The 12,831-nt window shown below is 39.8% G+C and overlaps 1 protein-coding gene across 1 annotated transcript in view; it reads left to right on the top strand.

The window, feature by feature from the left end:
- Positions 1–435: 435 nt before the first annotated feature.
- TRPM5 (transient receptor potential cation channel subfamily M member 5) overlaps positions 436–12,831 on the top strand; it is a 56,498-nt gene continuing 44,102 nt past the window's right edge. Inside the window, exons 1-3 of the mRNA XM_009973033.3 lie at positions 436–481; positions 2,144–2,244; positions 7,044–7,091. Coding sequence (XP_009971335.3) covers positions 436–481; positions 2,144–2,244; positions 7,044–7,091 — 195 coding nt within the window. The remainder of the gene's footprint in view (positions 482–2,143; positions 2,245–7,043; positions 7,092–12,831) is intronic.

Below are 12,831 nucleotides of genomic sequence, written 5' to 3'. Positions count from 1 at the left end.
CACCGATCTTTTAAGTTACAGGCCAACCATTGTACACATTAAAAACAAACATGGTCCATCACCACATCAATGGCTGGAGTTAATAATCGAAGGGGGAGAAACGGGAATCTGTTGAGGATACAGCAACTCAAATGTTATGTTAGAAGACACAGTTCAACTCAATAAATAGTCAAATAAAAGTTACACCTTGTAAGACAAAGGAGTGTAAGTAATAAGTCATTGCACTTACACTGGCAGCGTGAGCAAGACTATGGGAAGAACTGCCATGAATTTGCAGTATAGGAGGTGCATTCAGCAGCTTACAAAACTTTTCATCTCAAGCATCTGTAAGATAGTAATCAATTATGAATCTTCGTACTCAGCATTATTTCCCTCTTAGCAGATTGACATGAGGGCTGGAAAGCTACCAGGAAGAGAGACAGATGCATGGGTGCAATGACTGGTCAGAGTGGCCAGCAAGCCTTAGAACTCTCCAGAAAAGGTAATGACTGTCTAGGAAATGGGTTAATAATGAACACATTCTGCTTTGAGCAGAGGGGAGAACATACAAAAAAAAGATTTGCCTGACAGAATACTGCCATTTAAATAGTCCTTAGAAAGATAAAAACATACACGATTTCAACAGAGAAGACACTTGCCAAAGAATAGTCCAGGAGGGACTCAAGACTGAGATGGTCTTACTCAGGGTCTGGCACATGAAGAGTTTAGCCTCAGACCCAGTATTGCTCCTTTGATTAGCTTAATCTACAGTTAACCACTCAGTTCTACATTAGAGAACTTGTGCTTGGGCTGTGACTTTCACAGTGTCAGCACCTGGTGCTTTCTGACAAAACCGTTAGTCAAATCTGGACAAAAATAGCCAGTGCCTTCAGCACCATATGTTACAACCTGGTTCAGCTTTCAGAGAACATTTATTGATTAAGGTCCTGCTTAATTTCAGGTTTTTATACTTTAAGCAACGGTCACCATTGTAACAAAGATCAAAGATAAAGAACTTTTTATGACTGCGATGTAATGGAATTTAACACAATTATATTCTTAGAAATATAAGCATTAACAAAAACATGGATAGGTAAAAAATAGTGACATGTGGACATGTAACAGAAATTGTAAAGCAATCCAGAGTAATTACACGGGTCATCATGAGAGAAACAAAATCTGTTCTTCTCTTGAACAGACAGAATTTGGCTGACTGTTTTATGTAATTTTATATTCTAATCAAAGGGATATGTCAGCAATACATTTTCTAAAGGTTTTAGAAACAAAGCACAAAGGAATCCAGACTTGCAGAAGAAAGGCAAATTTAAAGCCTATGAAAATAGCAAAATCTGTATTGAGGACATTGAATGTTTATGTCATACATCAACTTATGCCAAAAAAACCAAAGCCCCAGTACAAACATAGGAATCATACCACTTATTTTGATAGTGAAGGACAAAAATATTTGAAGAAATACATTACTATGATCATGAAAAAGTTGAAAAGCTTGGGCATATCTTTGGCTTCTTCAAAGTAGCTTTGATTCACAGCAGCCAACTGAGCTGCTATAATTTATACCAAATGAGGTCTGCTATGTATCAAGAAAGCCCCACAGGCAAGTTACCTAAGGAAACATGCTGATGCAACATTTGTACTCTAAACACAGAATAAATCCCATAAATGAATGCACTTTTAAGGTTGACATGCTGTGCACCAAAATTTGAAGTCATCAGTGAAGATAAATGGACAATGTTTGTTTGGAAACCTAAATCATTAAGAGAGGACTTAGACTGCAAACATGTACTCTGGGAAATTTGTTAAAGATTTCTGCAGCTGGGGAAAGCGTGTGACTTCTCAAAGGGAATGAAGGATTAGTCATGATACAGTTACTCAACATTCAAGCTATTGGAATAATCTGGAAAATTAATTTAGAAAATACATTCACAGCTCAAGTCTATTTCTGCTGGTTGTCTGTTTCTGAAAATTCTATGCTCCACTACCACTGCAGAGAAATGCTTATTATTTACATCTCCTTCTGTTTCACAGGGCTTATTTTCATCCCAGAGAAAAGCTATCGGTATCATTATACACCAGCAATGTTTACTTTTATTTTCATAGGGACCGGTGTGCCAAGTAATCTGGTAACATCTTCCTCTTCCCAAAGAGGAAAAGGGAGCAGCAGCAAACCGCACTGGTAACAACAGCCACCTCAATGCAACTTCAGCCCTGCAGATGGTCATGCCTGTTGCAAAGGACAGCCAGCAGGTAGGATCACTAACTCCACTGCGTATATTAAGAGCTGATTGTGATTCAACCAAGAGGAGATCATTACTTACTCCACATTCTCTTTCCCCTTCATTGTCTGAGTGACCAGCAGCGACATAAAACAGTCATTGCTACTCTTTCTTCCTTTCGAATAATGAAGTGTATTGAAAACTTGCAGATTTTCTGTATCAGGAATTTCACGAGCTGTTTGTTGCTGTCCACTGTCTGTGTTCTAGATTGCTTTCTGTAGTGTTTATTCTGTTCAATACTTTGGTTTTCTTACATAAGTAGTAGTTAACTTGCTGTATTTGTCCTGTTCTGCAATTAGACGTCAGCAATGTTCTACTATTGCGCTCTCCACTGTTTAGACAACCTTTCAGCGTGCCCTAGGAATAACCCTCTGAATCTTCGTAGACTCGTGTATCTAGCTGATCCTTGGCTACTGTTTTGGGATGGTATTAGCAGACTGCAGAACTATTGCAGTCAGGCAGTTGTTTACAGCTGTTTCTGAGACAGCAAAGTACAGAGGTGGACCCATGCCTCCTGCTCTGCTGCACTGTAGGTTTCTGCTCCGTGGGATTCTTCTCCCGGCCCCATGAGTTTAGGACATGAACATGCACTAATGTAACTGTACACTGTGCTGCTCTCTTTTCCCCTTTCACGTGTTTACTGTTCTCTCCTCATCCTCAGCCCCTGAAAACAATTCCCAACAATATCTTTGGGCACAGATGATGTCTTCAGCTCAGTGTCTATTTTAATATTTGCTTTTCTAAACTTTTCATGTAATTTTTATTTTACAAGATTGCATTCAGAACAGCAGATTATCTGAATGTTAGGTGACAGAGTTAAGGTAGAAAAAGCCCTCTTATTTGAAGGTTTCTGATAAAAGGAGGTCAACTGCCTGTAAAGACTCTACATTCAGACAGGATCATAGGGAACATAGACAGAAATGCTGACAAGCCAGGGTTTAACTAATTTTATTCTTCATTAACTCTTCATATTCATCTGGGAAAGAATCTTCTAGTGAGTTAAAACAAATAAAATCAATAATTAATAAAGGTGAAAGTCATCCTTGTCTTCGGTAAATTCTTTGAACTTTGTATAATTCTTTTTATTCTAACAGATAGCTCAGGGGAACTGCTTATGTAAATAAAATTAGGTGCACACATTCTCAAAGCACTAGGTTTATTATCTTCAAAATAGGGTTTTTAAGACCTTCATAGAAGTAAACTGAATGTCTGCTAATTAGCATCACCCCAGATGAATATGTAGCCTGCTTCAGTTTTATATTTAATATTATTCAGCATTATACGCTACATACGTTTTTGTTTCATCAATATTCTCATGGCCAGTGTGGAACAGGACACAGCATATTGACAGTAATAAAAGTTACACGTTTCTATAGCTACATTTTAACTTTGCACTTCAGTAGCCAATAATAATTCCATAGACTTCTAGTTTTCAGCTGTTTCCATGAGACTTGTGGCAAGTGAAAAAGTGGCTTTTTAATCTTTTCTAGACTTGCATTCTGTAATTAGCTAGAAGTTACATGTTCATCTACACTGGTTTTGGGGTTTTTTAAGCAAATGTAAATAGCACTGTTATATCCCCAGTATGTAGCTCCACACTCTTGTAATTGTAAAAACTTTGCAGTTTTTACCCAGCTACATTACGATTCAATTTTATAGTGGAAATACTAATAGAAATTCTGTTAAATCTCAAACACAAGCACCTCTCACAATGCAATAACTACTGAAGCACTATTCGCAGCTCTTGTCTCCTGCATAGACCCACACTGTGACATCATCTACGAGGGGATGGCTCATGGATCTAGCATCAACTGTGAAACCTTTTAAATTCCTGGAATAAAAAGCTTACTTGTCAGGATGGACAATTTAAGCTTCTGTTTATTTGCCTGAGGAAACCTGGGATAGCACCATAAAGTTAACTGTGTAAGCATATTTCTAGTTTTATTTAACTATTAAGGGCATTTTACTGTGCCTTGATCATATGGGTTACTTGGAGTAACTGGAATTTTTAAAAATCTCCTTCTGTGACAGATAAAAATTCATCACCCCTTTTACCTTTAGCATATGAAGTATTCAGTTGTCTGGATAAGAGCCTTGCCTGTATGGCAAGTGTAATGGTAAGGCACCCCACTAAAGCTGTGCTACATTAGAGCACTACAAAACTTGTCCCTGCATAGCATCATGTATTTAAGATCTATAGCTACATTGCTACTATGGTAAACCAGGACCTTGCACTTCCAGAAGCAATGGCACCTCTTCACTGAAACTGTGCATCTATCCACCTCTCTGCAGAGTTCCATCTATAGAAACTGGATTGATATAGTGGGGTTTTGTTTGTTTTATTTTTTATTTTCATCACAGCACCTCAGACCTACACACACACACACCCTGCCCCCCAAATACCCCAAACCACTCAACATTATATTACACACTGTAGAAATAGGGAAGAAAACCCATCTCTTCTAATAGCAAGTTTGCTCTGTAATTGCTCTTTTCAGGACCAAATTATGCTGGGTGAGGCAGAAGCCAGTTTAACACAGCTCAGAAAGTTTGGCTGTTGCAGTGGCTGAGGTATTTCTAGAGCAGTCAGGAAGCATATAAGGCTTAATGGTTTTGCTGGCTGGTTTGACTGTAGATATAAACAGGCCTTGATGAAATTCAAACACCAACAAAAAAAATAAGAGAGGAAATATTTTGTTGCATATAGCTTCCTTACAGCCATCTAAGAAGACTAAAATTCATCTATGATTTACAAATCAGTTTGGTCATTACTGGAACAAACCTTTAGAAATGACAAGGAATTTTTATAAATATTCTTATTCGTTCCTTCACCTATGAGTTTCATCTCAATAAAAAGCAGGGATTGCGAGCGGGGAAAAAAACTGACCAGGGCAACACTTTGAATGTGTATAAACATCAAGTGAAGGGAAGCATCTGTTACTCTATTTCTCTCCTACAGCATCTTAACCTCTGGTCAAGCACAGAATTCCCCATGTTAGAAGATTTACCTCCTGCTTATAACTGGCTACTGCCGTGAGTACACCTGCCAGCAAAACTGTTGGAGATGTAGGGAAAGCATGTGCGTATGGGGAAGCGACTGAGGCTTTTAGTACATGGTGAATTTGACAGACTTGGAATCCCTGTGCCAACACATGCCTCTTGTCCATCTGCAGGCAGAGATGTTCCTGACTATCCCAAATATTTAAGAATAACTGAGAGGTCCCTCTTTCTCCTCTACACTGAAGCAGTCCTTAACAACCTTAGGTCAACAATTTTCATCTCTATGCCACATTCAGACACTTTCTTCTGTGCTTTGCAGCGTTATAATCTCCTCGTTCATTTAGATCTGATCTGAACCTATCTGATAAGTAACAAGTAACCCGAGAAAGAGTGCCAAAGAGCAAATTGGCTATGATTTGCTGCAACTGTGGGTTAAAAAATCGATGCTAGCCAGAGGAAAAGAAAGGACAGGCTTCCTTGCAGTGGGTGATAGGCATATATTTAAAATCTAAGGTTGGCAGGTCTTGCTATGTGCAAGAGATCCAAATTTCTGAAAAAATATTTAAAAGATACATCATAGTGCATTCAGTGGGTCTGATTTCTAAATGTGCATCATGGCCCAGTGAACTCAGGTGCTTAAGCCTGAAAATTCCTGAAATTCACAACCACATCCAAATGTAATTTCAGTTTTGTAGTTAATGGAAAAACAGAGATTAATTTCTTAGCAAGGAAAAAGCTTAGAACAGTTAGTGAACAATTTTGCCACTACCTTTTTTGCACAATGCACTAAGTTGAAAATTGTGTCTGCAGTTTTGTTATATTTAAGAAACAAAACAGACTAAATTATTTTCCTAAGATTTGGAATTCTCACAGTACACCTTGCATATGGTTTATGCAAAAGAGATTCTTGGTTTTGAATAAACTTTCCCTTTGAGCTTCAAAATTTACCTAAAGCACTAAACAAACTTTTATAAATAGATGATGAAAGCAGTCCCACAAGGAAACACAGTGAAGGGTTTTTTTTCCCCCCTGTAAAAATTGCTCTTTGGCTACAAGGATGACACTGAAAAAAAAAATATTGTACACACGACAAACTTGAAAAGAGGGAAAGATTATTTCAGCATAGCTTGTAAAATGGAATTTGTAAAGACTGGTACTTAGCTTAATGCGAGGGGCCAACTTTGTGAAGTCAGCTGTTGGCATTGGGAAACATTTGTGAACTTTTTCAGATTCTACAAGATAGATATATTAAAATCCTAAGCAATTAAACATACTAGCTGATCTGAGCAAAACCTCACTAGGTTGTTTCAAGCCTTTTCAGTTCCCAAGTGGTGATCCATTTTATTTTCTAACAACCTCTGCTTTCAGTAGTATTCATTGTGTCCTTTGCTTTCAACAGTACTCATTTGCCAGTGTCCATGTGCAATCCAGCTTCAACTAATATTTTCAGGTATGGTTTTGTCAGCCTTATCTGAACGTTGCCATTCCTGAAGCACTTGTTTTGAATTGGAACTATTCCCGCATTCTTGTATTTTCTTTCAGGATGAACTATAGCTCTGGTTTTGCAATACATTATTTTCAAGAGTCTGCGTGTCACGCTGTATACCACATTACTGAACGGATTTTGCTGAAAAATGACCTGGCAAAAATGAGTTCTTTTTAAGTGAACCCAGTCTGATTCACTGTGAGGCCACACAAAGAGTTGTGTTGGCACAGCTTCAAAGTGGCGTGCCGTGCTGTGGGAACAGAACTGTGAAGGTCCAGGAGTAGCTGAAGCTGGTGTCAGTCTCCCCCCGCACCCCATATACAACATGCTATGTAAGCACAGCCAATGCCTTTATTTGAATCCAGCAGTGTTGCTGTGTGTTTTCTCTCATCTGTTCCATCTGCTCCTTCCATTGTTTACTTCCCTGATGTCTACATTTGCCTTTTATCACCTCTTCACCCTCCCAGGTTCGCCCCCCAGAATAAATCCACTTCTGTGAAATTTGCTGGCTGACATCCATATGCAAATTTCTGCAAACTCACTAAAAGTACATTATTCAAATAGCTTCTGGTGCTCTTTACTGTGTTAAGCAGATGAAGACAGAAACAAAAACACAAAGTACCTATATTTGCATCAGCATTTTGCACATTCATTTGTTAAAGGCTTGCTGCTAACCCTATCCAAACCAAAACACAATTCACTCTCCTAAAGGGAAGAATCCTGCAAATATTTGATTTGTTTCGCATCCTTGTGTCCTGGCAATTACAGGAAGGATCAGGCTCCAGAGGCATACCCTAGAAATGTTAAAACAAAGCCTACGCGGGTTCAGTAACAAGGCTCTCTTCCCACACATCTTTTTATAGCTTGCTGTTGTTGATCAGGCTTTTAAAATAATTTTTCCCTCCTCTGACATTTTGTTTTGATTATTGACTGTGCACAGATACAGTAAAGAGGAATTACTTGAAATGACGTTCTATAACAACTGCTGTTCTAGAAAGGAAACCGACAACACTGATGTTTTTGAAAGCTTCTAGTGAGGCCAATTCACATAAATATATCTGGAAACTTAACCCAAACTTCTGTTTTACTAGGCTACTTCTATGCTTCGCTTCTTTACGTAATTTTGCTTCAAGTTCCTTGTTTCTATTAATGTTTGCCCCTGTCTGGCCCTGGGTCTGCAAACTCAAAATTTCCGGTTGGTGAACACATTCCCAAGGTTACTGTCAACCTCAGCTAGCCTCTCTCTCTGTCCTAGACAAAGTATGGAAAGACCTTCCTGGAGGTGATTTGCTGTGTACTGGTTGCATTCCTCCAGCTCGCACCTCGGGCGAGCCCTCCTGTCTGAACTGAGAGAAGTGTAGTGTACTGCAGTTCAAGCTGCACTTGTCGTGACAGTCACATTTTTTTTTGTTCCCTCTTTCTGTTTGTGGAGTTCTCAACGATTTATTTGCTACAGGTGTGACAAAGCCCTCTGCAGGACAGCTGGCCATGGTTTCTGCTGGTGTGTTTCACCATCCCTAGGTCTTTATGTTTTATTTAGCAATTCCTTGACAATCATGGCAGATGATTCTGCTTTGTCATTAGTCTGTGATGCAGAAACGTTTCATGCATCATTCAAAGAATCTGAATGTGCTAAATCCTGAAAAACATTTTCCAAAGCTGCAACGTAAATACAAGCAAGGTAATGTGTATAATTGCACATAAACATATATACATCAGTCTCTCACACATATATGTATGCATCTGTTTTCCCTAACAAACACTTCTTTTTGTCTCACGTCATATACTTATCTAAACCTGCCATGGGAATATGTTTTTCTCTTCCTGGATTCCAGTTAATACCTTCTCATACCTCCCCTTCTCTGTTGCATTTACCCTGGATTAAAATACCGGGTGTCTGTCTTCACACTTAACGTACACACCAGTTCCAGTCCATCCAATCCATCTTTGGAGAACATGCTGAAACTGAATATGAATTTTAGAGTCTTTGCTCTGCCCTTCACTTCTCTGGTTTTATTTATTCTGATCCCATGCATCTGCTTTGTTCTTCATATTTATTATGATTTAATTCAAAACAGGAATGAAAGCATGGCTACTATTAGAAACAAATAATTCCATTACACTGTTGCTGGCACTGGCCCAGTGAACTCACTGATGCAATTTTCCTTGAGTGAGTACTCGCACTAAAGTCAGTAGGAGCATTTCCATTAGTAAAGTTACATAAGCATATGTGTATCTTGAGGATCGGAGCTGCAGACGTACATCCATCTCACAGGGTTCTGATAACATGCAGGTTAAAGTCAAGTTCCTTGGGTCACAATATACAGACCCTGTCACTATCGCGGCCTGAGGCCTGCTTGCTTTACTTGCTCCCTAACCAGTGGTATAAGGGTTTCATTCTTTCCAAGGAAGTATTTCTCCAAGTGTGGTTACTATTGTATCCCTGGCCAGCCTTGTGACCATTCTTCCCTTGAGCCCATTACTTGCTGTCCTAGCCACAAATATAAAGAACACATCTTTCCTATCATCCTTTTGCACTGGGAGGCTATTACATTCTCCTTTTCCCTTCCTGCAGTCTTCTCTGCTTTTGGTTACACAATTCTAATTTGCTTAAGCTTTCCTTCTCTTGTAGTGCAAGCTCACTGTCTGTTCTTGTTGCTCCTGCTCAAACCTTCTTGGGCTGGTCTGTAATTCTGCTGAAACCTGGCACCCAAACCCAAACAGAATACTGCAGGTAAAGCTCTTCTGACGAACAGCTGAGTGACTCCACACAGACTATCCTGTTTATACTGTCCTATACAGCATTTCTCTCATGCAAGAGCTGCATAGCATTGCTCATTTACGTTTGCTCTGCCTGTAACCCTTAGATCCCTTCCAACAGGACTGCAATTTAGCCCACAGTATCCCGTTATCTGTGTTGGAAGCTGACTGTTCCCGCTCAAGCGAGGTTCATTGTATTTGTTGCAGGTTTCCCCTTCCTATTTACTCGCATCATTACTGTGAGCCTTCTCTTTTTCTGACAAATAGTTAAGGCTCACTTTTTGTTAGGATTGCTAGCTCACCCTGCACCAGTAAGGGCACAGTAATTGGTGTAGTTTTCTTTTGCTCCACATGAAAGCATCGTTTAAAGTTTATAAGGCAATGGATTTGCTCTGTCTGCCACTGAAGCTGAGGGGGCCTTTGTGACTGATTTAACTTCAACAATACTGGGCCTACTGTATTACTATATTTAATCTTTTCACCTGCATATTCAAATGTACTTCTTGAGTGGGTGGAGGAATCTGATAGTGATTAAAAGTCAGGGTGTGTCCCAGCTTGCTGATCAGCATACTAGTACGGAGCAGAACTCTTACACTGCTAAGTCCTGAGAGCTAATGACTACCATACGCCTACCCTCTTCATTGAACCATTACCCCTGAAGACAGCAATTGAGGTCAAGCCATCCCTTGACTGGGCCCATTTTTACAAGATATGCCGGAAAGGCTCAAATTTGACCTTTCTTCCTTCCCTGGACACAGCCTAACCCCACTTAAAATCTAAAGGAAGGATGAAACGGACCCACGTTTCTGTCACCCGTCTGGAGGTGAATCATCTGTCATTTGTTATCACACAAGGAGGAAGAGCTGCACGTTTCACAGTGGGCTGAGCAGCAGTGACAATAGCTGGAAAGAACCTAGGGAAATCTGGGGTAAACAGCAAGAGAAGTTGTAAGGGAAAAGGAGGCTGGGGAGAGAAAGCACAGCAGAGGAGGGGTGAGGAATCGGGGACAGGAGGAAGAACAGTCCAGAAGGGAATGTACACGGGGGTAAAAATGTTTCTCTGTGGTTCTGACCTCATCACTTTTTTGGGGATAAATCCTTCAGGAAAGAATCTCTGCAGGGATTCCCCTTGTACAGTTTCCCTACAGCTGTCACAACTGTCCCCCTGAAGTTATACATCCCTGCCAATTTCCTACATCCCAGAAATCTAGAATTCCCAAATAAGAAATTAGGACCATCCAAAATGGACTAAACAGCATTAGGACCTGCAAACTCCAGCGTCACAAGCACTGGTTGTACAATGGTACAATTCTAACAGCTCCCATTTAAGAGGTTAAAGAAATAATGATTCATGAGACTGGCCGACACCTGGAGTGATTTAATCAGGCCATCCCTAATGTAAATGACATTGACTCACATTTCCAGATGTAGGTGGAACTGGCAATTGTCTTTTCCTCATAATTGTCTTAACTTGCTTTGCTAGTTAGAAATAGTTTTCTAGGTTATATTTCAAATCTGGTAATCATTAGAGGTACATTCTTTCCATAGATGTTTGTATTTATAGTCAACGGGGACATGTAGGACAGAATTTGACCTACAAACTTAAATACGTAGCAGCAGCCTAGATAGAAAAATCTGTACTTAAGTCTGAACCAGAACTAAAGTAAGGTTGCTTGATATATACATGTGTGCACAAAATTTAAAATAGGAATGCACACATTGGGGCAGGCAAGATTTTTATGGCTTTCCCTCCCTCCCCTCCTCTCCTTAAGTATTTCTGATTGCTTGCCTTTATGTAATCTTTTCATCAAATTTAATACAATGGCATTCTCACAGATAGTGGAGGGGAAAAACTTTAAATATTATGATTCTAAAAATGTTGGAATTTTCTAAAAAGTTTAACAGAAAATAGTATATAGATAGGGAGAAAGTTATGAAGTACTGGTCAACCCCCATTGTTTTTTCATCCAGCTGTGTTTATAGCCTTTGCCTGTCCTTCGCTTTCCTCTCATCCAGAAAGTACTTAGACCATGCTCCTCTTCAGGCTACCTGCCTATTCTTTCCCAAGGCATGGACTTATTCCAGACCCTTGCAATTAAACAATACTCCGTGATGTTACAGTGATGCAAGCTGACCGTAGTTAAGCTGACTGCAGTGGAATGTCATGACTTTGACCACAAAGATTTGACCCAATTACTGTGACCTGACACACTTGCAATCTAGTACAGCCTGAAGTCTCAAAGCAGTAGCTCCTGAAACCACTAGAGACTTACATGAAAGCTGGAACCAAGAAGAACAAGACTGAATTAAACCCAGGAGAAAGGCACTCCAAAAAACTGTAATTATGTCAGTTTGTTAATACATGCCTACTCTGCTTGCGAGAGGACACTGGGAGAGACGTCCACATGCTTTTTAAGAACAGAAATCTTAACAATCCAGGAGGAAGTGACAGAGCTGACTATATCCTCTTCTGAATATATATTCAAATATTAGGGACACCGTGCAGTCTGTGTGCTGACCAGTCAGTGTGTGGTGGAGCTCCACTGCCCTGCCAAGGGGTGGCAAGGCGATGTGCAGTACCTGAACAGTGTCCTGACAGCAAGGGGGCAATATTCCTAATATAAAGAACTCCTGGGTTTGTTTTTTTCCACTTGCATAGTATCTATAAAGCAGTCTTTAAAATCTTCTTCCCCACCCTTTTAAATACCAAAGTAACCTTTCCTTGCTCCATTAGCACCCTTGGCTGGAATATTGCACTGAAGTGGAACATTTGCATCTATTCATCACTGCAATCATACTGAAAGGCACAGTATTTATTCCCTGGAAGTCAAACAACAGGTAGAAGACAAAGCAAGAAAAACTGTCAATGTGCCAAATCTCACTAAAAACCAAACCAACCAAAAAAAAAGCAAGCTACTTGGCATTACTCATTGGTTTTGTCTGTAAAAGCTCCTGGAAGCTGCATGCAGAAATTTAAGAAATATCACTCTGTAAGAGACTAGGATCTCATCCAGTGTGGATTCTCAGATCCATATAGGGCTACACCATATTCTTGCATGGCTGTCATTCAGAATCCTGCATAATTTCTGGATTTGTTTTGCCATTCTGTCAGTACCACTTTTCTGCTCTTGATGCTGGAATACTTCCTGGCTTGGAATATGCACACAGGAACAGCTGTAGAAGATCATAACAAATTCCATTTAGCTCCTTACCCCATCACAGGCAGCGGCCTGCAGGGATGCTGAGGAAGTAGTATAAGAACAGGATGGAAAGCTGAAGTAACACTTCCCCAAAATAGGTTCTCAGTCTCTAA

This window comes from Tyto alba, unplaced genomic scaffold (genome assembly GCF_018691265.1).
Source record: "Tyto alba isolate M040663 unplaced genomic scaffold, T.alba_DEE_v4.0 Super-Scaffold_8, whole genome shotgun sequence".
NCBI lineage: Eukaryota > Metazoa > Chordata > Aves > Strigiformes > Tytonidae > Tyto > Tyto alba.
This window is presented reverse-complemented; position numbering and strand designations above follow the sequence as displayed.